Source organism: Cnephaeus nilssonii, assembly GCF_951640355.1.
Source record: "Cnephaeus nilssonii genome assembly, chromosome: 11".
Taxonomy (NCBI): Eukaryota; Metazoa; Chordata; class Mammalia; order Chiroptera; family Vespertilionidae; genus Cnephaeus; species Cnephaeus nilssonii.
In genome coordinates, this window is record NC_137082.1 from 22,411,742 (window position 1) to 22,439,039 (window position 27,298).

General features: G+C 42.6%; 1 protein-coding gene across 1 annotated transcript in view; it reads right to left on the minus strand.

Annotated features, from left to right (window-relative positions):
* The window catches only part of SPTLC3 (serine palmitoyltransferase long chain base subunit 3), a 131,293-nt gene that overhangs the window by 32,415 nt on the left and 71,580 nt on the right, over positions 1–27,298 (minus strand). The window contains exons 7-9 of the mRNA XM_079783757.1: positions 19,621–19,726; positions 9,504–9,723; positions 1,964–2,090 (exon numbers count right to left, since the gene is read on the minus strand). Coding sequence (XP_079639883.1) covers positions 1,964–2,090; positions 9,504–9,723; positions 19,621–19,726 — 453 coding nt within the window. The remainder of the gene's footprint in view (positions 1–1,963; positions 2,091–9,503; positions 9,724–19,620; positions 19,727–27,298) is intronic.

A 27,298-nucleotide genomic window follows, 5' to 3' on the forward strand; every position in this document is an offset into this window, starting at 1 on the left:
AAAGACTGAAATATAGCTGCTGATCCATGTCATATCCAAATTCCTTAATATATTATGCTCCCCAAATGTGGGTGTGGCCATGTGACTAGTTTGGGCCAGTGGACTGCAAGCAAGGTGATGAGTGTCACCTCCAAGCTGATGCTCTCTTTCTCTCCACCATGGTGCCCAAGGAGGCCATATGCTGAGATGGCCAAGCCTCAAGCTAGCAGCAGCGTGAATCACTGCCCCCATGGAGGCAAACTTTGCAGAGAACTGTCTGATTTGTAATAGATGTGGTACAAACAAGAAATAAACCTTGGTTTTGTTAAGCCAGTGGGAATTTCAAGGCTTACTTGTTATGGCAGCATAACTTATCCTGACTAATCCAGGACCTTGGAGTACATGTAGTCTTACCCCACTTCCATCATAAGAATCCTTCCTATAGCACCCTTGAAATATGGTCTAAATTCTTGAACACCTCAGGAATAACAGCAAATAACATAGCGAGCAATTATATAATGCTTACTACATAATTGTTTTCAGACATAATTTTAAGTATTTTACATGTCTCACAAAAACCGTAACGCATCAATAATATTTCCCTTATTTTATAGCCAGAGGAAATGAAGCATAAAGAAGTAACTTGCTCAGGGTTAAACAGAAAAGTTAAGTCATTTGCCTAAGGCCACACAGTGAGTAAGTAGTATTCTAGGTGTCAAAGCCAAGGAGTTGCTTTCAGTCTAGTCCTTTAACCATCATACCATGTGGCTTCCCTAGATTGGATTTTCATTTCCTTTTCACTCAGACTATTCAATAAGATGTGGATAATAAAACCCAAAAGACAAGACTGGAAGGGATCCTAGAGATCAATCAATAGCTGTCTTTTACATGGAGGAGGAACAATGTCACTTTGAGAGTCATTTTCCGGGTTTTGTGAAAAAGGTCTGTCTTGGGAGTTTTCAAACTAGTGACCTGGGGGATCACTAGGACTCAGTAGAAAGGTCTCAGGGGCCACCATTTTGGAGATTAGAACAGACCAACTCTGTTCTAATCGATTTTATATAGTAGGCTTCTAGGTAAAATTTGTATGTGGCCTATTCTGCTGCTTTGATAAAATTGAAGAATGATGGATTTCTGTAGGCTTCCACTGAAATAGTAGGCTTGTAAGGCTGAACTAAATAATAGGACTGCACATCAGCTGGGAGGTGGGGTGGGACACATGGATTGTTTAGCCCAGTGGCCAGTTATGGTCCCATATAATTTGCTACTTCCATGAATGCACTTGCCAGATGTCTGGCATCAAGAAGTGACTAATTCACCACTGTTATTTGCACTATGATATGCAGTAAAAATCTATGAATTATATCTGAAAGATAGAAGGAGATCTCCAAGAAGTTTTGATGAAACAATATTTCAAAAAGAAGATTAAGCTCATTTGGGTTGAGCAAAGTGGCACACTTTGGCTATGGTGACCCAATTTCAAAGAAATGGCTGGAGAGTTTTCATTGTGTGTTGGTTTGTCCATATTCAATGGCCAATGGTGGATTTCCTTTCCCATGAAAGAAAGGCAGAAAGAAAGAACAAAAGGAAGATGGGGAGAAAGATTTAAAAAAAAGAATATTAATTGACTAATAGCCCCGAGAAAGCACAGGCAAACACATGGCATTGTTTGCTTCATTTTTAACACAACTAATACACAAAATTATCCAAATTTGCTGATCACATTAAGAAGTAAATTAGAAAGTTTTAATTGCTTTTAAAAAAGCATTCCTTTTTTGTGCACTGACAGCAGTTCTAGTACATATGTGTACTATGTATAATGTATATTAGGTACTATTTATGTACACATGGCTTGATTTATAAATTGAGTTACATTAAGTCAAAGGTATATATTACAGAAGAGGAAAATTGATGGCGCAAAAGGACACAAGGAGAGGTCTAGAAAGGATTTCATGGGAGCCATGCTCACCGCAGGCCCGCTTACCTTGCGTGGTCCCATCCAGTCCCATGATGAATTTCATTGATCTGATGATTTGCTCTGCTATTGGGGGGCTCATGGAGGTAGCATAAACAGCACTATGTGAGTGAACCCGTAAATAATCCACAAGGTCCTTTAATAAAGGAGGTAAATCCAAAAACAAGGCAAGTAAGTCTCAGTGTTGGTGGTGAAAGTCACTTTTTGTCCCAACCCCATTCATCATAGCATGAGACATTTGATTCTTGAACGTGCTCCGATTTTTAATAGGCATTACCAAACTTTTTTTTTTTTAATTGCTCTTCTTAGTTTCTCCCTCAAAACCTTAGAAGGTATACAATAAAGGCAGCAACTTTGGAGTTGAGGTCTGTAAAGCCAAACCAGATGTGTAAAAGAGAAATGATTTCCCAAACATTTGTTGAGTATTTAGTATGTACAAGCACTGGCTTAGTATTCAGGAGTGTCCAGAGAATATAGGATGTGATCTTGCCATTGTGCATACTACATTACATTGTGCCCATGAAAAAGTAATGGTAGGAAAAGTAACAAGAAATAAACTAATATATGCAGAGAAAAGAGAGAGACTTCTTGCTAGCTGGAGTAGGTAGGGAAGGTTCCAGCGAGAAGGTGAAATTGATTATGTTTTGAAGAATAAAGACAAATATAGAACAAAAGGAAACTTGGATGGGGGATAGAGTGGCAGAAGGGAGAAGTGTGAAATTAAACCACAGTGTAGATTAGAACCAGATAAACTCTGGTTATGCCTTGGGCGGTAGGAAACTACACTATTTGGAGTGTTGACTCACTACAGAATGCTGGTCCTCAGTGGGAGGAATGATTGGCTCCTAAGGCCAAACCTAAGGTCCCAGGGAGGTCTGCTGAGAGCCTGAAGAAGCTCCTAAAGTCACAGTCAGGAGGGCCACAGAGCTGGCATCTGGAGGTGTTCAGTTCCAGCTGGGAAGACCATCTATCTTCCCACCTGTACTGGCTCCTTGCCTGGGACCTTCAGGGTGTTCTGCAGAAAAGCTAATGGGCTGATGACGGCTCTCTGTATTAGCAGTGGAGTCTGTAAAGGATCAGCCACCTTCTCTTCTAAGATAACAAGACAGTTTAGAATCCCACTGAGATGTCTGATCAATTGTTCCCTCATGTAGGTGAACTGGGGGGAGCTGTGCTTTTGGCAGGCTCATCTCTTCCTAACCTCCCCTTTATTGGCCACATCTATGTCCACTTCTGAACCTTGAACTGTGCACCATGCTCCACTTTTCTAGCTCACTTGGGGTCTGGTGCCATGGTTGTTCACAAGCATTGTAAACATTCATAGCTCATCTTCAGGAAAGAGAGTGACCTGCCTCACAGCTGGTTGGTAATATGATGCCTCTACCAGGCCCAGGGCAGGGGAACTAGTAGCTCCATTCTGTCCTTCCTGCATCCTTCATATGCCCTTCATTCTAAGTCCCCTCTTCATACATCGTTCTTCCCAAATTCCTCTCTCTCTTCTCCTTCATTTCACATTCTTTTTTTTTCCATTCCTTTTTTGTCTCTTCCTCCTTCCTTCTACTCTGAGTCCCCCTCTTCTTTTAATTTCAAATTCTCCACTAAATTTTTTTCTCTCCTTTTCTGTTTCCTCCCTTCTTCCTTCATTTTTTTCTCTTTTCTCTCCCTCCCCACCCTGCCACCTACCTTTTTGCTCTGGGCTATATTCTGGATGTGGGAGTCCAAGAAGAGAAGACAGGTATAAAAACTAGTCCTTGGCAGGTATTATCCACTTATCTTAAAATTAAAATTTGATTCTGTCTAATCTTTTGTTTAGTGAATCTCATAAAAACAGTTGGGTTGGCTTTCACCTTATTTGAAGAGTATGTGCATGATGATGGCCTGACCTAAGGCACTGGCCACAGGCATTTGTGAAGTTCATTTTGAAGGATGGTGGGGGTAGGGGCACGGTTCAAAGCGAGGGAGAGAGAGAGAGAGAGAGAGAGAGAGAGAGAGAGAGAGAGCCATTTCCCAGAGCAGGTGCACTAGCTCTATGCTCAGTGCTTCTTTTTGAGCAGCAGCTGGTGTTTCCTTTCTCTGTTGAGAGCTGATGCCACCCAGCAGGATGCCGAGGAAGCCAACTAGAAGACCTGGGAGGGTGCAGGCGACAGGATGATGGGTGCTCCTATGGACCGGAGTCAGGAAAGGGCTGTTTCAGGGAGGTGGTCCAGTCTTGAAGGATGGGTAGATTTGGATATAGGCAGAAGAGGAGAAAGGCATGGGCATGTGCTAAAACTAGGAATACAGATTGCATCTTATTCAGCAAACAATGGAGGAGTCGATTGTGAGTAGGGAGAGAAGCTAGTGCTTCCAAAAAAGGTGATGAGGGGTTGTCTCCTTAAAGAAGATATGACCTTGGAGTTACAGCACAGGCTCTGGAATCTGATTGCTCAGGTTCAAGCCCTGGCTCTGCCACTTACTGATTTGTGACCATGGGCAAATTACTAAACCTCTCTGTGCTTTCACTTTTTTCTCTGAAAAATGAGAAAATAGTTATGTTTACTTCAGAGTCATTATAAGGATTAAATGAGTTAATACACATATGGTGCTTAGAGTAGGATCTGATACATAGTGAATACCTGATGCTATCAACAAGTATTAATAGATTGCCAACTTAGAGATTCTTAGAACTGGGAGCATGGGGTGGGAGGAGGGGACCAAAATATAAAAACTCCTTGGAGTCCTTTTATTCCAGCTCCCCTATTTTGCAGAGTAATGTTCGAGGGCTATGATATAGCCATAGATGAAACTCATTGGCTGGCTGAGGTTCCATTTTACAAACTTTACATGTGTTAACGCATTTTAGCTTCATAATAGCTCTATGAGGTAGGTACTGTTTTCATCTCCATTTTATAGATGGGATTGCTGAGTCACAGAAAGGATCAGAAAAGAATTCAACCAAAGAGTGGTTGGATAGCAAGGATTTAGACCCAAAGTGTCTGACTCTAGAGTCCCCACCCCTAATACCACACTCTACTACCTCTCCAGACAGGGGAGGAGGGACCAGAAGGTGACCAAGAGAAGACCACCTTCACTTTTACTTTTTCCTAGTCCACAAGGATTGTTCCTCTTTTTTTTTTGAGAGGCTGTTATAATTCCTTATATATTCAAGTGTTTATAGAGCCGAACAGTAGATTGAATTGCATCAGTATCAAGTGTTTCACGTATATTAATCTTATTTCTCCAAAGAGACTGAAGCCTCCTTGAGAGCAGGGAACAGAGTTATACACTTCTCTGAAAATCCATAGTGATGGCTACTTAGCAGGGGTCTGGTAAATACTGATGGTCTAATGGAGAGCAGGGGCCTTTATGAATTGCGGAAGGATAGTGAGGGTCCCTGAAGGATATACAGGGAAACTAAACAGCAAGCATTCTATGGAAAAAAACTATAGTGATACTCTGTTAGCCTTGGGGCATTGCTGACAAATATCAGACAAAAAACAAAACAAAGGTGCCTTTGATCCCTAAAGGGCTCTTCTCAATGTTCCCAACCCTCAACTTTTCTTAGAAAATCGAGAAATGTCTAAGATCACATGAATTCTGTTAGAACAAATGCCTCCTCAATGCAATATCATATCCTTTTAACATTAAGCCTATCTTGCCCATAATCTTCTTTCTCCTAGATGGAGTCCACTTTCTATCAGAGTCTGAGTGTATGGACAGGGGCTAATTTGCTTATGTGGTTTAGAAAGTGGGGTTCTTTGAGTAACTTCTGCAAAGCATCAAGGAAAGCCTTGTTTTCTGTTTTTCTTTTTCTTTTTCTAAATTCCCTCCTAGCATTCCCCCATTGGGTGCCATGAGCCATGAATTAAGAGTTGGCTTTGGTCTTTTTTGCAAGGCGGGTCTGGGTTGTGTCTTCCTTCAGGGTGGGTTAGAGGTCTTCTTAGACCGAAGTTTCCATGTCCATTTGTACGTTCAAAACCCTGATTATTTTCTCTACCCATAGGCTTGGAGTTCAAGGACAAGGGTGGCTTTTCTGAGAAAATCAGACAGGAGACTCTTAGAATAAACATCTTGGTGTTCATTCCATGACCCCCATTTACTTCAAAGGGCTGTTAAACGCAGCCAGGGCTGAGCACACAGGGCAGAGCTGGCTTCTGAAAGGGGCCTGCCTTCGTCTGGCACACAGGCTTCTGGGGCTGATGCTCTCTCCATACGTGGCTGGCTGTTCCCACTGCCCTCCTCCAGAATTCCAGCCCTGCAGCCTATCAATCATGAAGGCTACCTTTGCTTCATTCATTTGCAAGCCTCTGGTCAGTCTGCGGAGGCTATGAAAGATAGGGCTCAGCACCAGGCATGCAAGAGAACTCAAGATCATGCCTGAGAAAAACGTGAACTCCCAAAACTGGATTTGCAGTGTCGACCCATCTCTCCAGCAACTGGATCAATACAAAATTAAAAAATAAGAATCCTAGCCCCATCATCACAGTCATTCTTTAAAGAAGCCATTCATGGCATGGAGCTCTGACAGGTGAAGACAATTGCCTGACATTTCACCTCAAAAGTCTTAAAAGGACAGAATCCTCCAAGTTGAGTTGTTCACAGATCATCTAGAGCAGCTCCAAACTCAAAGTGAGCAAAATTGTAAAATCTTGCTGAACGTTAAGAGACTTTTTTTTTTTTTTTTTAGCAGTTTCTCTGAGGCGGGGAGAGAAGGTTGAGGTCAGGGCAGTGTACCCCAGGAAACAGAGATGAATTTGTAGGACACTTTGTGACAGGAAGACTGAAACCAAGATAAGATCTCTACTCTCTGTGGTACTATCTTAGGAGCAAACCATGTTTTCTCCCCTTTGTTTCCAAATATTTTTTCTTACATGATGCATCTGGTTGCTTATGTACATAGTTCTCACCTTGACCAACTCCACCAAGATTTCTAGTCTCCTAGTAACTGTTATGTATATCCCTCTATGACTAACCATAACATTGGCATTCAATCTTTTTTTAGATTTTTGAATCCAAACAAGTATTTTCAAATCACAAGATTTTACTAAGAACCCTATGAGCATAGTAAATTTGAAATTATTAAGGTTTCAGACAAATGTAAAGTCCTCATATGTGCATGTGAACACTTTTTATGGTTAATTTTGTTGTTTTTGTACCCATTGGTTTAGAATCCTGAATATTTTGAAATACCCATCAAATTGAGACATATACTGAAAATTATCCAGGAAAAGTTATATGGTGAAACTCTGAAAACTGTACTCTAATTATTTAAATAGATAAGTAGCAAGATTTTTTTTCAAGCAAAAGCATTAGCATTTGCCCAACCCTACGTCCTATTAGTAACTAATAATTAGTTAAAAAAAATAGTTTAAAACAAATACCAAGTAAAAACTTGCCATAAATTTATTAAAAGTCCAGGGGAATAAAAATTTCATTTAAATTGAAACTGTACATAATTTAAAATCAACATAATTTTTAAAAAGCTACAGAAAAGCAGATATAAAAGTTCCATTAACTCATTTGGCTGGAAGGAAATTATAATTTATCTGGGTTTATTACAGTCTCACCAAAACCATCCCAGACAGGTGTGTATCTGATTGATTTTTAAATCATCAGACACTTTCTCAGGTAGCCTTCTATCTCCTGCTCACCCTTCAGGTCTTGAAAACTGGCCTCTTGCTGATTGGGGCAGAAGGCCTCTATGTATAGACTATAATGGATTTCAGCCAAACACTCCCTAATTCTTGCTGCCATCTAGTGGTCAATTCAGAGCCTGCAGGGCAACATGAAGGAGAAGAGGGAGGGGAAGAGGAGGAGAACAGGAGGAAGAATGATGCAGTCCTCTGGACCTAAGTATGCACAGAGCAAGAAAATGAACAGATAGGCATACATTTTCTGCGTAATGATTAAGTAAATGATAGTAGTTTTCACAATTGCTCAGTATGTACCCCCAAATGAAGAGAAGCTACATAGACAAAAGCAAATAAACCTTTAAAATAGTCTACTGACTTTGGGATGGAGAGTGTGAGAGAAAACTTGTGAGCTGGTCCTTACTTCAGGGTAATCCTGAGCCTTTGTTTAACGTGATATCAGAGGAAGGAACTCTAAGGGGGAAAATGTGACATCTAACACATTTGACAATATTTCAAGGACACGCTAAGCGTCCGTTTATTCAGGTGCCTTTGGATCAAGAAAAAAGAGTTAAGCATGGTTAACATTTCCGTAGCTCAGAACTGCTGCTAAAGTAATCACAAAACCACAAGCTCACGAAGCCCTGGAGCCCGGAGAAGGCAGCTTGGGCATCTGAGACCCTCCGGTCCCACTGCTTCCACGCTCCAGGAAGGGAGCATTTCACCCTGCACCAGATTTAGCTGAGTTTGCTAGGCTCCTGGGCATGCCCTAGGTTTCTAGCATCACCTGGCTAATTCCCACAGGATGAAAAACAATGCTTTGAGCTTGGAAAAAAGTAGTGCTTAGTGAAGGGGAAAGGCCACTGAAAACGCTGAACATTTGAAGCATTTGTGCAACTCACGGCAGGACCGCAATGAAATCTGTTGTTTTAAATTCCAGTGTTCAATGACCACACTGTTTTCAGCTGTCCTCCATGTCTGTCTAATTGGTTTACCAGGAGTCTTGTTCCTGCTGGTCACAATGATCAAGGAACTAGGAATTTTAGGTAAGCTGTTGATGTCACTTGCACGCACTGGTTTGGGGCCTGCTGTGCCCTCTTGGGCAGAGCCAACACCACTACCGTGCAGCCTCTTTGGGGCAGGCATAGACCTACATGAGAGCGCTATCAGGATTTGTATAAAACTCTCATAATCATGAACCAGGCAACTGTCTCCTTTATCCCTCAAACCCAGGTTTGAATATCTCATTTTCTTTTTCTGCTTCCCTCTTCTTCTAAATTTTATTTAAACATTTACTGGTTTATATTGGCAACCCCCTTGGTGACCCTGGCACTAGAATGAACGGAGTCTAATCCCATCAGATCAGAATTTTTAAGATATATAGATATTAAAGGATGACAAGATTTGATCCTGACTTCTCCAAAACTGTGAGAGATAATTGTAATGCAGAGAAAACCCCTAAAAAGGATGTTTCTGATCTTGCTACTCCTATTTTGATTAAAACCACTATAACACAGGGTTCTGAATATCTGACCTTTGCCCACTATTGCTTTGTATTTTCATGGCCCCAAAACCACACTACTTACAGTTTTATAGCACCCCCTTATCATTCCTGAGGTTTGGTATATAGAAACATAATCCCCCCATCATTTGTCCGCAAAACTGACATTCATTCTAAGACTTCTTCCCTGCAGTTAACCATCCTCTGCTTGGCAGTCTTGGCCTGTGTCCACAGATAGGGTGGCTGTTGTATTCTAATATGATTACTCATCACATGCTCCTCTGCACTGTCAGGGGGTGAGCCCCTTGACATTCTGGGTGCTCCTTGGCTGTGGAACTCCTGTCGTGATCAAGCGAGGTGTGGGGAACCCAGAGAAGCCCTCAGACAGCATCCCCAGATTGTTCAAGGTTTACAGAGACACGAGAAGTCCCTTTCTTACCTTCCTTCCAGCGATGTAACCTCCAGAGGCTCCAAAGCTTTTGGTGAATGTGCCCATAAACACATCGACATCTTGAGGGTCCATTCCAAAGAATTCCACTACACCCCGGCCAGTCGGGCCCACAGACCCAATACTGTGAGCTTCATCAATGTAGAGGTAAGCCTTGTATTTCTTCTTTAGAGCCACGATCTGGGGCAGATTCACAATGGAACCTTCCATGCTAGGGCATAAGGAGAAATGCTCGTCACTAGTGTGTACCCTCCTGGGAAGCTCTGCCTCAGTTTCCCTTTCAGTATTTGTCAGTCAGCCTGCCCTGTCGGGGATGACAGGGATGTGCCACTCCTTTCTTCTTAAGGTATATTTTATTTGGCTGAGACAGCCTTCTCAATCTTATAAGGCTAATCTGGCAGAATTTTATATGAAAAAAAAATTGACATTCAGTGGGATTAACTGCTTTGAGTTGTTATAGCTAATTCCCAAGTCAATAAGGAGCTCACAGCATTGCTGATCAATTTATTTGTAAAGACGACTAGTTTAATTGGAATTACCAATATGGGTTTGGGGCATTTTGCTAGTTTTAATTAAATTGCTCTATATGATCCATCCTTATCAATCTGCCACTGTCTATTTGGCCAGCTCCATCTGACCTAAACTCAGTGCTTGAACTGCCAAAAATTGAAAGAAGGAATAAAAACTCACAAAATAACTTTATTTAGGGCACATAGCATTAATTAAAGCACAATAGAAAGATCTTAGGATCTCTTATTCATACAGTCATCCCCACTTATCCTTGGGGCTACATTCTAAGACCCCAGTGGATGCTTGAAACCGAGGGTAATTTGAACCCAATATATAATATGTATTTTTCCTATACACATATCTAGGATAAAGTTTAATTTATAAACTAACACAGTAAGCCGGGCCGGCATAGCTCAGTGGTTGAGCATCAATTGACCTATGAATGAGGAGGTTACGGTTTGATTCCACATTAGGGCACATGCCCAGGTTGCTGGTTCAATCCCCAGTGTGGGGTGTGCAGGAGGCAGCCTATCAAGGATTCTCTCTCATCATTGATATTTCTATCTCTCTCTCTCCCTCTCCTTTCCTCTCTGAAATAAATAAAAATATATATTTTAAAAAATAAACAAATTAGCACAGTAAGAGAGTAGCAATAATAACAAATAATAAAACGGAACAATTATAACAATATACTGTAATAACAGTTATGTGAATGTGGGCTCTCTCTCTGATAGCTGGTCTGATGACTGAGACGACTACTAAGTGGCTGATAGTCGGAAAGTGTACACAAGTGTGGATACTCAGGACAAAGGGCTAATTCACATCCTGGGTGGAATGGAGACATTTCATCATGCTACTCAGAATGGTGTGCAATTTAAAACATATGAATTGTTTATTTCTGGAATTTTCCATTAATATTTTTGGACTGTGGTTTACCACATGTAATTGAAATGGCGGAACACAGAACTGTGGATGCCGGAGACTGTACTCACTGGAAGTCAGGGGTTCATTTGAGGCATCCGGTGGTGTCCCCTCTTTCTTTTCCTTTAGGGCCATGGTTCTCAATCTGCAGTGAGCACGAGAATCCCCTGAGTGGTTTATCAAAGCACAGATCTCTGGGCCCATCCTCAGGGTTTCTAACTTAATAAGTCTGGGATGGGATGAGAATATGCATTTCTACCAAGCTCCCAGAAGAGGCCCATATTGCTCACTGGGACAACACTTGAAGAACCACTGCTGTAGAGAAACTGTTTTGTTGTAAGCCCTACGTGCTTAAGGTTTCATGGTATTGTAAACTGCAAAAACACTTCAAGTTCTCCAGTGATGGGAAAAATATGAAGTGAATACATAAGTTTAATTGTAACTTATATTTACATGGCACCTCTGGAACTCAGGGGATGTAAAAGAACTTTTGACTTGAATCAGCGCTCAGAACACTGGTAAGCTGTGTCCCCACAGCACACAGTTTGGACTACACTGACAGGAGTTCTATGAAAACACACAGACTCGCACCCTCACCACACAAAGGAGTTTGTCAAACAATTCAAGCAACCCGTCAATTCTGTTCAAGAGCTAATCAACTGACGCAAACAGAGAGTTGAACTTTTCCTTTCTTCCTGATTAGTTTATTTATTAAAGTTAATACATTTTTTAAAAATAAACTTAAGTGTTAGGTAAATTCAATCAAAACAGTCCAGCTGGTTGTATGATTACCCAGACCAATGGTGTTGGTTTGGAGGGAGTGTGTGTGTTTAAAGGACTTGATTTTTTTTAGAGTAATTTTAGGTTCACAGCAAAACTGAGTGGGAGATACAGAAATTTCCCATATACTCCACAGTGGATACTCACACATAGGCATAACTACCCCCATTGTTAACATCCCCTACCAAAGAGGTACATTTGTTTTAATTGATGGGCCTACATTGACACATTATCACCCAAAGTCTATAGTTTACATTAGGGTTCACTCTTGGTGTTGTACATTCTATGGGTTTGAACAAATGTATATATAATGACATGTGTCATCATTATATCATACAGATTATTTTCACTGCCCCTAGAGTCCACTGTGCTCTGCCTATTCACCCCTACCCCCACCCCAACCCATAGTAACCACTAATCTTTTTATTGTCTCCATATTTTGTCTTTTCTTGAATGTCATATAGTTGGAATCATACACTATGTAGCCTTTCTGGATTAGCTTCTTTCACTTAGTAATGTGCATTTAGTTCCCCCCCCCCCCCCCACAGCTTTTCATGGCTTGATAGCTCATTTCTTTTTAAGACTGAATAATATTCGATGTCTGGATGTACCAGAGTTTGTTTATCCCTTCACAGACTGAATGGCACTTTGGTTGCTTCCAAGTTTTGACAATTATGAATAAAGATGCTATAAAGATTTATGTGCAGGGTTTTGTGTAGACACACATTTTCAACTCTGTTCGGTAAATGCAAAGGAGCATGATTGTTGGATTGTAGATCAGAGTATGTTTAGTTTTGTAGGAAATTACCAGTCTGGCTCCCAAAGTGGCTGCACATTTTGCAGTCCCACCAGCAATGAATGAGAGTTCCTGGTGTGATACATCCTTGCCTGCATTTCATGTTGTCAGTGCTCCAGATTTTGGCTATTCTAATAGGTGTGTAGTGGTATCTCATTGTTGTTTCAGTTTGCAAATTCTCTGATGACATATATGGAGCACCTTTTCATATGTGTATTTGCATCTGTATATCTTCTTTTGTGAGGTGTCCGTTGGCTCATGTTTTAATCAAGTTGCTTGTCTCTTGACTGTTGAACTTTGAGTTTGTTTAAATTTTAGATAACAGTCCTTCATCAGCTATATCTTTTGCAGCTATCTCTCCAGTCTGTGGCTTGTCTTCTAATTCTCTTGACACTGTCTTTTGCAAAGCTGAAGTTCTTAATTTTAACGAAGTTCAGCTTACTTCATTTGTGCTTTGTTCTCAATGGCTGTTTTCAGATTTGAATGAAATGAAGACAAAACAGAGCCATATTCTCTTACATAAGTTTGTGAGTTAATTCCAATATGTTCTTAGATCAATTGCTTGCTAAAGTTGTTTCCACTGAGGAGGAGGAGGTATAGCCATCTGATCGCCTAAGCTTAGGTTGTAGCCATACCACTTGCAAGTTGAGGATGTGGGCAGACTTATATGATGTTCTGTGCCTCAGTTTTCTCATCCTATCTAATAAAAGAGTAATATGCAAATTGACTGTCACTCCAACACACAAGATGGCCGCCCCCATGTAGTCAAAGATGGCTGCCCCCATGTAGACACAAGATGGCCACCACAAGATGGTCTGCAGGGGAGGGCAGTTGTGGGTGATCTAGCCAGCAGAGGAGGGCAGTTAGTGGTGACGAGGCCGGCAGAGGAGGGCAGCTGGGGGAGATCAGGCCTGCAGGGGAGGACAGTTCGGGGGATCCAGGCCTACAGGGGAGGGCAGTTGGGAGGGGCCAGGCCTGCAGGGGAGGGCAGTTGGGGGAGACCAGGCCTGCAGGGGAGGGCAGCTGGGTGAACCAGGCCTGCAGGGGAAGATAGTTGGGAGGGGGACCAGGCCTGCAGGGGAGGACAGTTGGGGGGGACCCAGGCCTGCAGGGGAGGGCAGTTGGGGGCAACCAGGCCTGCAAAAGAGGGCAATTGGGAACGATCAGGCCTGCAGGGGAGGGCAGTTAGGCGCCACCAGGCCGGCAGGGGAGGGCAGTTAGGGGTGACCAGGCCTACAGGGGAGGGCAGTTGGGGGCAATCGGGCTGGCAGGGGAGCAGTTAGGCATCGATCAGGCTGGTAGGGTAGTGGTTAGGGGGTGATCAAGCTGGCAGGCAGAAGCGGTTAGGGGCAATCAGGCAGGCAGGCAGGCAAGCAGTTGGGAGCCAGCAGTCCTGGATTGTGAGAGGGATGTCCCAGATTGGAGAGGGTGCAGGCTGGGCTGAGGGACATACCTCCTCCCCCGTGCACGAATTTCATGCACCAGTCTCTAGTATGTAAAATAAGCATGATGATGGGACCCTCCTTATAACATCTTTATAAGAATGATGACAAATGATGCTGGTAAAGTGTCTGACATATGAATGCATGCTCACTGGGTTGTTTCTGTTCTTAGGAGGAGCCTAGGAGAACATGGCTGTGATGAGGCCTCCCTTGAGAAAGCAGGAGCCCTTGACAATGCTCTGTGTTGCATCTTCTAGGAAAGAGGCATATGGGTGTCATATATAATAAATGGCTCTATGCCTTCAAAATGCTAGAATTTTCTTCTCATCTTTAAACTGTTTTAAGTTGGTAACACAAATATACTAAAAAACTTGACATGTCACAAATAACCATTCTTTGTTCTGGAACTGAATTTGGCAGGAGCCAGAGTTAATGTTGAACAGTTTGCAGACACTGGGGGCAGCTAATTAGCCATCCTTCGCTGGGGCTGGTCTAGCTGATGTTAGGAGTCTGCCCACCTGGTTTATATTTCTCCCTGTAAGATTAATGACTCTACGATACTGCTGATTTCTGGAGTTAATGCAGGGCACACTTGAGTCTAAGGAGAACTCAGCCTTTATAAAGAGTTATATTCACTCGCACTAAGTTTTCATTTTCTCATTGTGACCCCATTTGAATTGAACCATTTCCTATAGAGGGATATTGAGTTTGGTGCATGCATAAAAGGTATCTATGATATTCCTGTGAATTGCTGTCAAAATGAAGTAGAAAACAAGAAGAGTGTTTATTCTTTCTTCCTGAATGGAAAGTTGTGTTTTCTTTTGACTTCAATAGAAGAAAATCAACTAAAATATACTTCAGGTAAGATAATTCCACCAGTTAATTTGAAGCTCTGTGCAGGAATTTGAATTATTCTTAAACCAGCAAGCCAGTGAATAATTTCTTTATATCCTTTCTATTACATAGTGTATTAGCTAAGTGACAAGACTCCTTTTGGAAATCTCCCTCTCACCACCTTCTCCTCCCCATATAAACCATATTATCCACTGGCAGGATTGGGAATTAAACTGGTAGTTTGCCAACTTACATGGTGGAAAAATCTCTTTGGTGGGCTCAAAGAATTAACCCAATAGAAGAAAGGAAGGTGGAAAGAGAGAGCAAAAAGAGCTAAGACTAATTAAAAATAGAGTAACTAGTGTTTTCTTTTTCTTTGTCTTTATTTATTTCAATGATAGAGGCATAGGTTAGAGATTACCACAGAAGTTCTCAATCCTTAAACCTACATTATTTTGATGAGAAGAATGGCTTATATCCTTAGAGAAAATGGCATTCTGAAACTTCAGCATTTCTTTATATATGTGTTTTTTTGAAGGGTTGGATATTATTTCTTGGTTAATTTTATTTTGAAAGTGTGTGTTACAGCTATGCTAGTTTATATCTCAGATTATTTAAGGACCCCTCTCTCCTTCTTTCTTATATTTTTTAGTAATTTTGAGATTTCTCAACCACAATGATTCAAAAACTAGACTTCTCAGAGACACAAAATTAGAAGAGTGTGATTTTAAAACAATACTTAAAGGAAAATACAAATCAGAATACTAAAATATTACTATTGTACTTTTAAACCCAAAATCATGGAGTCATGGAACTTTAGACTTCGAGTTTCAATTGTCCTATTTTACAGATAAAGAACCTAAGCCCTTGATAGGTAAAGGCTGAAAGTCAAATGGATGACCTTGTAGTTTCCATGTTTACTTCATTAGATGTGGACACATTAGCTGACTCTCCTGTTTACACTGGGCCTCTGTCCCAGCAGGGCCACCTGGTTTGAATCCCAGCTCTGTTTCATCTCAGTTATCTGCCCTGGGGCAAGTTGTCCTGGCCTCGGAGCCTCGATGTCTTCATCCTCACAATAACCTCAAGAGACCTGGGGAGGCTTACTCAAGATGGCATATGGGAAATGTTTAGCAAGGAGTAGAAATATAATCAATGTGGGTTCCTTCCTCTGACACCCCTCCTCAAGATGGGTGAAGAGCAAATACCTTCGCTACACAGATGGTTATTTTCCAGGTTGCAACTTCCTCAACTGAAAATAAATTTAATGATGAAAGAAGCTACCCTTGGTGGAAGGCTTACTGTGGGCTGGGCTTTGGCAAGCTCTAGCTTATATGACCTCATTTAACACTTAAAAAAGAACATCATGGCCCTGGCTGGTTTTGCTCAGTGAATAGAGCATTGGCCTGTGGACTGAATGGTCCCAGGTTTGATTCCGGTCAAGGGCACATGACTGGATTGTGGGTTCGATCCCCAGTGGGGAGGAGGCAGCCAATCAGTGATTCTCTCTCATTATTGATGTTTCTATATCTCTCTCCCTCACCTTTCCTCTCTGAAAGCAATAAAAATATAAAAAAGAAGAAGGAAAAAAAGAACCTTATGAAGGGAACTCAGCTGTAGGCAGCAACAACAAGATTTGAATCCAGGTCCCAGGCCTCCCTGCAAATCCTGACTCTTCTATATTCTATATGTAAATAATAATATGTAGATGATTGATGGGTAGTGACATGACTATTATTATTGATGTTATTATGATCACAACTGCTTTTGTTGAGCTTACTGACTTCTTGGCCTTGGTATCTAGCCATTTCTACCTGTTACCTGCCTGAAACTTTCTGATTTGGCTGACTGCTCTCTTCCAGAGTTATGAAAACATTGATTTTGGTGAGCTCCCCATGGTGGGAGGACTTTGCCCATGGTGAGAAGCCACAAGTTCAAAGGAGGCTTCCTGTAGATATCAACAAGGTATGTATTCATAGTACATCTCTAAAAAGTGCAGTGCATTTCGTAAACTATTGATTGCACATTCCTAACCCTGACCTTTTGGAAAATCTGTGGGAAATAATTTCATTTTCTGGTGACCACATCAAATGAGAACATCCATATGTTCCAGAACTCTACTCTAGGCTAGCCTTCTTTTACAATTGAGGAAACTGAGGCCCTAGGAGGTACTGAGGACTGTCTTATCTATGAATGAAGCCTTTTAGTTCATAGTCTTATTTAAAGACAATATTTCTGTACTGGTGAGATTAAAGGATCCTCTCTGTGATGGCAAGTCACATGCCAGGTTCATGGAGCCCTTGGGGTAGATTCCCACCAACAATGGCTGCCTACACATCTTCCCATCCCTGGACACATGAGCCAGTCCTGCTGTCAAGAAGGAAAAAGCTCTATTTTCCCTCCTTTTGAATCTGGGCTGGCCTTGCAATGTGCTTGAACCAAATGAGTGTGGCAGAAGTGATACTGTGCCAGCTCCAAGCTTTGCCCTCAAAAGACTGGCAGCTTCTGCTTTCCTTCTCCTGGAATCCAGCCGCCATGCTGCGAGGAAGCTCCAGCTGAGTGAGATGAGCCTACAGATAGAAAAAGCACCCCAGGGAAGGGCAGAGAACCAGGCACCTCAGTCAACAGCCAATACTAAGAGCCCAAATGTGGGAGTGAGGTTGTTTGGATATCCCAGCCCCCGCTGACCACCCAGCATAATGAATGACCCCTAACCTACACCATGCAGAGCAGAAGGAGAACTGCTCAGCTGGTCCAAATAGTCCACGGAAGCATGGGAAATCACAGCTCATTGTTGTGTAAGCCATTCCATTTTGGTGTGGTCTGTAATGCAGCAATGGATCACAGAACGGTCAATCATTACTAGAGAAGCTGAAGTTGCGAAGTTGTGGTTTAGTGCTGGGCTGGCTTAGAGCCAGGAATCCACACCCGGCTCTCCTGTCCTCCTGAGGTCATGGTAGGACCAGACCCAGTGTAACCATGAACAGATCCTGCTGTTGGAGTGATTTCTCTTTTACTGATGGGAATATCTGAGAGTAAAAACGCTGGTGGCCCACTTAATTTCAGCCATGATCAAAGTGCTTAAAATGCAACTTTCCTTTAGTGGAGTCAAGGTCTATTTATTTTCAGTTGGATTTTGTTTGCTCTGGTTAACGGAGATGCCCAGTCTGCTCTTCCTCAGCTGATAGGTCCTCCTGCTATTCCAGGCCCTGTGACAGGTGTTTAGATAAGGGCTCCCCTCCAGGCTGGCAGCTGGCACAAATCTCATAGGAAGAAAGATCTATGCTTGCGGTTATGACAACCCAAGGCAATGTGAGCTTATTTCCTAAAAGTAGCAAGTTCAGAGCCAGTGACTAGTTCAATTATTCTACAGCAGGGTGTCCCAACCTCAGCCCTGTTGACATTTAAGCTGGACAACCCTTTGTTGTAGGAGACTGTTCTGTGCATTGTAAGCTGTTCAGCAGCATCCCTGGCCTTTTGTCCACTAGATGCCAGTGTGATCTGCATTTGTGATGACTGAAAATTGGCAAATGTGCCTGGGGTGGGGGTGAGTTGTGGGTAAGAAATTACCCTGGTCTAGGGTGATCCAGAGATTTCATAAACAGGACGCATCTGAGGAGTCCTGGTAGGTGATGCAGAGAGTGGCCTACTAGAAACTTGAAATGACAACTTTGCAACCCCACAGTAGCACTGGGGACACCCAGAACACCAGCTATTGGGACAGTAAATACTAGAGGGAAAAAATGATACTAGGATGATGATAATTTTAAATTTTGGAGAAAGCACTTCTTTTTTCCCCCAAAAAATGGATGGAGACAGATTTCGTCTGCTGCTTGTCATTTATTTATGTAAGAGGAACAGCATGAACTCCGAGACCAATTAGATTAGCTGAATGAAAAAAAACCCGCTGCTTCTGTTCCCAAGTCTCCTCTGTGGCCACATTCCTCCTTGTTGGGAAGTTAAGCCCTCATTCTCTTCCTTTTTATATTTTTCACTTTCCTATAATTATCTCATAGGAAACATCTTCCTCCATTCCTCTAATATAAGATTGTTTGAGGATTGATTTAGGAGTGAGCAACTCTGAGATAATGTTTCCTTGATTCTTGGACTAGGGTATCTAACAGAAGGAGAGCTAGGAGGAAATTTCCATTTCAGTACTGATAATCAATCCAGTCAGGGAATGAGGCAAACTCAATCACAAGCTGCAATGTAGAAGTGCATCTCCGAAAGGCTTTAATGGGGTGTTTTGTCTGCTTGGCTCAATAGGGGACAGAAAACTCAGGCTAGAGCCAAGACCATTCTCCCTCCCCACCCCCTGGCTCTCTATGGAGAACGGCAGTTCAGGCTGAGGGAAATGAGCAGGGCTTTTGTATTCTGATACCAACTACTGGCCAAGATCAGCAAACAACTGGAGGTTGGCTGCATGTCCAGGTAAGGCCACCCCGGTGCCCATGGGCAACATCTACTAGAGTTGTAAAGGCAAAGAGCATTCTGATGTTGAATCACCCAGCCCCAAAGGCCTTTGAAACTATGGGCAGTCACAGGTAGAAGAAAGAATCAATGCAAGTCAGCAATGCCTTGTGAGGATATTTCTGAAGAAGCCTTCACAAGCTTCCCAGCTGCCAAGGTGCTCTGCCATATGTATAGTCATTAAAGAGACAGGTGACCCAAGGCTTGACAGCTCACATTCATAGCTTAGCTTGGACCCTCCATCATATCTATATTTCACTCATTTTTCCCTCTTGCTAGCGGAGGTCAGCCTTTCCCCATTTGTCAGCTTGCTGTGGGCTTCTTAGTGTTGAAATGTCTCCGGTTATTTACGTACCTGTAGACGCCCTCCACCATGATGAGAATCTTTTTCCAAGCTCTGCGGGTTCGAGGCTGGCCATAGATTACAGCATCTCTCAGGAGTTTCTCTAGGCTTTGCATGTCTTTAAATAATACAAAAAAAAATTGAGTCATGAGAGGAATTTTTTTTTCTTCCTCATTATCATTTTTGGGGAGGTGGCAGATTTTTTAAGCTCAGGCTGAGACCTGAATTTTCAGAGAACAAAGTTGGAATCAGAGAACACATGGGGAGTGGGGGGTAAGGTAGAGGGGTCCTCTTTTTAGTACAATTAGAGTCAGACAGGTGACTAGTTGGGTTTGCATAGCAGGCAGAGTAAACCTCTGCTGGAGGCACATGGCTTCAAAGGCTCTTAAAAGATTCTCCTTTCCTGCCCTAACAGAGAAAGAAAGTCTACATTAAATGCATCGTTTACGTGTATGCTTTCTTGCCAGGTCAAAAGGAACCATGAGAGGTCTAATGAACTAACCCTAGTGTTGAAGACACAAGCATGTTAGCGTTTGGCTGAGTTTGCCTGGGGTGGCGGCAGTGCTGGCAGCTGGCTCACTTCCTATGCTCTGGGAGCCTCCAACTTCAGAGTTGTCAACACTTGAAGGCAGTGGGACAACTAACCTTTCTTTGCAAAATATTTGGAGACTTCTGGACACATAAATAATAGCTTACAATTACTGAGCCTTACCTGCATTCCTTCGAAGCACATTCTTGGTCATAACTCATTTACTCCTCTCAACGAGCCTAAGGAGGAGGGATCTGCATTTTGTGGTGAAGAAAACTGAGGCATGGAGAGGTCTGCTATGATCATAAAGAGCAGAGCCAGGATTTGAACCCAAGGAAGTCCTGTACCTGACCCACATTTGTAACCACTACCTTTTCTGTCAGAGCCGCTATCCCTCCTTATCACTCTCCACAGAGACGTAGAAGGAGGAAGGATGAATGTCTGCTAGATTTTTCTTGTTAACTTTGGGTGTCAAATATAATTAGCAGTGACTTTTCATTTGTCTGCAGTCAGATGTAGATGACTGGGCTTTGGTTGACAGACCCTTGGGAAAGATTTGCCTACCAACCCAGCTGTGTGTGTGTGTGTGTGTGTGTGTGTGTGTGTGTGTGTGTGTATCTGTATGTGTTTAACCTGCAAATCCCAGAGAGAAAAAAAGGTGAGGTTTATGTGCATGTATTTTTATACTCATTATATTACTATATATTTCTTTGCCTCACTAAGCTCTCCCTTTTTGAGGATCTGAGACTGAAGTACTTTAGACCTAGAATCCAATGTTAATTGGAAAAGATAGGGATGCTATGGAACTGCTGATCTGACTGTTATATAATGGTCACTAGGCATTAGAGATTCCATTTAAAATGCTCACAAAGAGAAACCTGGCAAAGATAAATCTAACATAGCACAGTCAACATTGGTTTTAGCCACTGCACACAAGCTCTCAAGAGGCAGGTATTCACAGGCTTATCACTGGTCCAGGCTCTAGGTAGCTGAGATTCTTGATCTCAACGGAGAGCCCTCAACTTTGTCTTTTAGTCCCCAGTCTGTGGTTGGATCTCTGCTTTCGGGTTTCCCCCACAGCTGGGTGAATGCATCGGCTGGTGCATTTACTTTTCTACACGGCAACCGGCAACCGGGCCACCCGCAATGAGGCCACAAGGTATTTCTTTGAAATAAAATTGTGGGGGGGGGGGGGCGGGAAACTAGTTACATAAGGTATTTTTTTACTGAGGGTAACTGAAGCTGTGGAAGTGAAACCATGGGTAGGGGGGACTACTGGAGTTACCAAATTCAACCTCAAAGGCTCTTCCTGACCTTGCCCCTGCTTAGCTCCCTGACATGGTCTCTCAGCTTCCCCCAACATCTAGCCTCTAACTCCTCTTTATGCTTTTCCCTCTAGTCTGTCAGGAGAACTCCCACTTACACCACTCAGCCTCAACTCAATTTCTTCTGGCCCATAATACAGATTTTCTTTCTTCTTGGTGTCCCTGATGACTCATTTATTCTTTTAAAAAAGCACTCATCATGCTTCCCATTATTTGATTTCATGTCTCTCCTCCACGGAAGGCAGAGGCATTATTTTATTCATTCTTATAGCCCTGGTCCTGGTGCACAGTATTAGTGCTAAATCCATGAATGATCATGGAATCCTTTGTCTCTTCATGGAGTAGAATACAGACCAGAAAACAGGAAAGTGAATGACATTTTAGATCTAACTATGACTTATTAGAAAAGCCTCATGTCTGCAATAATATTCACTTAATTAACTGTGTTTTTGCTTTTGCTTTGAAGAGTCCATCTTCACAGATGTAGTGTTTTATTGGCACTATGTCATTCACCACTAGATGGCAGCCAAAGAAACCAAAAGCAGCTTTCTCATTTTGAGAACTTCAGGGATAATAAACCTTCCCCTGCACTGACATCTTGTTTTCACTTTTGCTTTGCTGTTAAGATGTTGAAGGAACCCAAGGTGATTGGGGGAACCAGTCCTCTTTTCTATAATCTACCACAAGCCTGTTTCTCTCTGAATAGAATGAAGAGATGATGAATAGGAGTACTCCTGCTTAGTGTTTTTTCTTCTGGGACTTGAAATTTATAAGTTTTGTACAGAAATGACACGATGAGTATGGGTCCAATGCCAAAGTAATAAAAACATACCCAAGATAACAAATTTAGCAGTCATTTAAAAATGAATAGTCAGACCACGTGGTGTGGCTCAATGGTTGAACATCCACCCATGAAGCAGCAGGTCACGGTTAGATTTCTGGTCAGGGCACATTCCTGAATTGTGGCTCAATCCCCAGTGGGGAGCATTCAGGAGGCAACCAATTAATGATTCTCTCTCATCATTGATGTTTCTCTCTCTTCCTCTCCATTCTTCTCTGAAATCAATAAAAACATATTAAAAAAATAAAAATGGATAATCTAAGACTTTCAAAATCTGGACATAAATAGATGTTTGTATTGTTTATGCAATCAAAAAGACATAACTTAGTTCAGGATTAAATTTAAAATGGATTCTGCTAAAGAGAAGAGAACTTTCTCTCCTTTTTTTTTAAGAACAAGAGGGACCTGAAAACAAGCCTTTTTGTGGCTGGGATGTGATTTATGCGTTTTGCAGATGGAAGGCAGATGAGTCCCGGCCCTTGGCAGGGGCCTCCTGTGCTCGGTGTGAATAGAGAGTTCCATGGGGAGAGGCTGTTGGTGGAACTTCACAGAACCCCTGGTGTCCACACCTTGGAATCCTTGAGCAGAGGGAAAAGCAATCAGCCATTTTTCCCCTGCAGGGGACAAACACACTGACCTCTTTGAACCACAGAAACAAGACAGAGAAAGGGATGACTTCACTTAGCATGGGCTTCTGGACCCAAGTTAGCATCTGGGTGGTTTCTCTAATTCTTAAGGTCTCGCTCTATCATGCTCCAGCCTGTGGCTCACAGACTCAGAGGGTTCTGAAGATTGAAGCTTATGTTCTGCAGGCCTTATGAGGTTCTACTGTATTAGCAAGCCGCATACTAACATCTGTAAGGGACTTTTAAACACTGATGTTTATTAGAGCACTTATGCTTGCATTATGTTAATCCTCATGGCATCTCTGAGAGGTAGGGAACAACGATTAGGTGTCTGTTTTTCCAGATGAGCAAACTAATGCCAGAAGGTTTATAAAACCAACAACTACAACTCCCCAAAACAGAAACAAATCCCAAACCCCCCAAAACCACCATTTTCTTGTTTGGGGTATAAAGAAAACTCTGAGATATGGGAATTAAAAGAATAAATTTGATGCCATCAAGGTGCACATACACAGCGCTATTGTGCAACGTGGTTATAAAGTTATAATCACACACTGTGGATTTGTAATCACCACAAACTTGAGTATCAACAATGCCTTAGACATTATTGGTCACTAAGTCTGGCTCACCAAGGCTGTTTCCCTTGGTTTGTGAAGGGCTGAGAGGAGCCAGCTGGCTGGGTGGGTACTGAATGTATAGCTATCAAAAATGAAAGCATGAGACCACATTCTGGTATCCGGTGCATAGCCAGGCATGGGTACTGGACTACTGAATTACTAAATACCCGGAGTACTCCAACTTCTGTGCCAAAACCTAGAACCAGGCTTGGGTGACAACTATACTCTGAGAGCTTGTTCTTGGACCTGTCCCAAATTCCAAGCCTCTGGGATCTGGGAAAGCTGCAGATAAGATCTGTGTGAAGAGGGCACAAGGAAACAAAGAAGCCAGCCACAGTCTTCCAAGCAGAAAGGTTGGGTGTGGTTTGAAGAGTGTCTTCCAGAAGATAAGAACTGGGTATTTGGCTTTGCTCTTTCTTTGCTGTACAGGGACGGCACTGTTTCTTCTGCCAAGGCTTCCTCCTTCCTCTTCTCTTACGCAACCGAGCTTGTGTTGAAACATAAGCACTTCCTTCACTGCCCGTCCCTCAACGCCCTTTTCCCTCCCTGGACCCAGGACCCCTGGTCCTAGTTGGGATGAATGTCAGCCTCCACTTTTCCTATGCTGCCCAGTGTGGTTGGTGGTCCATCCATTGTCATTCAAAGCTCCACAAACCCTACCCTAGCTGCAGTTAGATAAACCCTCTGGTTCTATTCCATGGGCGGAGCGCCAAAAATACATTCATGTCTGCAAACGATAAGCACTCAACAGCTATTGCTTCAGTAAAATTATGGTTGGATGGTGAAGAAATGCTACCTGTTATTTTTTAAAATTCTTTGGTCCCCATCTTTTCTCCCTTTCCTTTTATTTCTCCAGAGATATCCAGTTTCATCCTTCAATATTGAACCCAAATGTGAAATATTAAGCAATAGCTAATTAAAATAAGTGTGAACAATGATACAGAAATTATTTTTACTCTTAAGACTGCCCCTTATTTAGCCTTTGGTGGAAAACATTATAATAATGGCCAGCTTTGGCAAGCAAAGCAAATGTTTTCCTCAAAGTCACATTTATAGAGTCTCTTTTTCACAAGATCAATGAGGACATTTCTGATGCATTGAAAATTTGGTGCTTTAAATTTTGCAAAGCAGGTTGGGCAAATACTGTGTAGTTCTGGTTTTCCTGATGATGGCTCTGTAAATATGTGGACAGGTGTTGCCTTTGGTAGGTCAATGAAGCAAATGATTTTCTTGGAAGAGTGCAAAAGGCAGCTGGGAGCACGGACCTGGACTGGGTTGGAGAGTGAGAAGGTACTAGGGCAGGGTCTATGTACCTTGGGGAGGGGGGTTCATATCTGCAATCCTGACTTGGGGAAATGGGATGAAGAATAGGCAGAGCAGGAAGCATGTGCACAGTGTGCCCCATGCACTCAGGTTCAATGCAGCATGAAAGCAAGGCTTTGATTCTCAGGAAGGGGCCTGTAGAATTAGACAAAGTACTGAGATGGGATCTCTAAGTGAATGGGGTCAATACAGGGAGGTGAGATGTAACTCAGGAAACAACATGAAAGCTCAGAGGTTAGTGCTGGGATACTGAATCTTGGGTCAAGGTGCCAGCAAGGACAAGTGGAATGAATGCTGGCTGTATGCTTTGAACCAAACTGCTCTGACTCAAGGTCATGGCTTATAAAGTAGTCAAAGTGATTTCTATAAGTCTGACCTTCAATTCAAATAGCCCTCATGAGCCTTCCTTGTGCAGATGAGGTAGGACTCAGAGTTTTCCCAGTAACACTGCACTCTTTGTTCTTCCTCTTCTTGGCCATCAAATGCCTCTACGTAGAGTCTCACTTCTTCTTCTCCACTTTCCCCCCGCAAACCATTCCAAATTCTTGGCCTGACCAGGTCATTGACCTCATGACAACTCCCTTAGCTGAAAATACTGCTTCTCCTCTCCAGGGCTAGCTAAAAAAGCCCTTTGTGGCTCACTTGAGGACAGAGATGGCCTACAGCCTCGCTGTTTCCTGTGTGGTCCTGCACCAACAGCATTGGCGTCACCTGGAAACTTGTCAGAAATTCAGAAACTCAGGCCACACCCAAGATCTACAGAGTCTGCATTTTAACAAGACCCCGAGTGACTCCTCTGTACTGGAAAGTCTGAGAAACCATGCTCTGGAATCCAGATTATATGTAATTACCAGTAAAGTGAGCAGATTCAGGGGAAAAATCACTCAGTCTTGATATATCCAAATTTCTAACAGCAGATGTAAATCTTTCTAGAGAGTTAAACTTATACAAGGTTTTGAGGTCCTGGCATGCTCAGTTTAGGGTATGTGTTTACCAAAGGCAAACAAGTGCCCCATTTCCTCAAATACACTAAAATCCTAGTAGAGATCAAACTTGGTGCCTGGTTGGAGCTGATGCCTTCGCTTAGGGTGTGCAATGCTGGAGAGCCTGTTTTGTGCCACCCAATGAGTCACAAAAGCAAACTAACGATTGGCTATTTCACTGAAGCTGCCCACAGTAGAAAACTCAAGGAGATATTCTTAGCACTGAGCCAGAGGAATTCAGAAGCCAACGTCAGCAATCTGGGTTGAAATTCAGGCTACTAACAGGAAAAACCATAGACTGATTTTTACACAAAGACTCACAGCCCTCTGGGTCCCACATATGGCCTGGCAGTAGCTAGAGTAGAGCATTTGCATATGCTGTACATGCCCTGCCTATATCCCTCATCCCAGCTCCTAATTGCAAAGATAGGCCATTCTTGGTCCAAGAATTTTTTTTCAGGCTGTGGGAACAAACTCAGGCTGAGTAGGGACAGCTCTCAAGTGTGAACTGGTGGATAAATGGCCCAGCTCCCTTCCCCCCTGAGATGAAATAACACTGAAGTATGTCTACACAGCCTCCCATAGTTTCCTAGGACTGAGCTCCACTTGTCTGTTGGGGTAACTTGCTTGACAACATGCCCAGGATTGGCTGCCTTTCCTTCTCTGTCTCCATTCTCTGCTCACCTGCTGGTGCTTCCTGGGATCACTTCCTGAATAAGTGATTGGCACCCAAACCCTTGTCTCAGGGTCAGCTCCTGGGAGAAATGAACCAACACGAGAGCAATTTCTGAGTAGCTGTAACGAATGGACTCATCTGTGGCTGAACTGCATCATTTTATTTGAATATTTAAAATAAAGTTGTTTCATAGGGCTCTGATTAAAAATGTTCCCATTATATGGTTTTGGCTTAATCATTTGTATTTCATATTTGTGTTTGAACAAAAATATGGAAAAATCTTCAATGACATGTTCACATTGTTGGCATCCATTCCATATATCCAAGGATAAGAACAAACTTTTTGATGACTCTGTGGAACTGGAATGTGGGTGATGATTACCCCATATTTTAGCATTAGCCAATAGGAAAAGAAGCACTTCAAGCCACTTCTGCCTCATTCCCCACAAAAGAGGGTCTGCTAACATTGTGGGCAAAGCCTGACATTCTTTGGCCATGGGAAACTGTGTCTCAAGAAGCAGTAGACAAATTGTATTTCCCTCCCTGACCTATGTGCTGCAGGCTCTCGGGTTTCTTGTCCCCATGTAGACCAAGAATTGCTTGTCTTCCACTTCATCCTATTTTGGCTCTTTGCCACTGGCTGTGTGAATAAAGTTGGGTTGAAGAACTCAGGTTCTGCCGAGCCATTCATTTTAGAATGAGCTATTCATTCTAGATTCAAAGAAGGAGGAAGTAGAAAGTCATGCTAGGGTGTTTAGCTTCTACCCCGG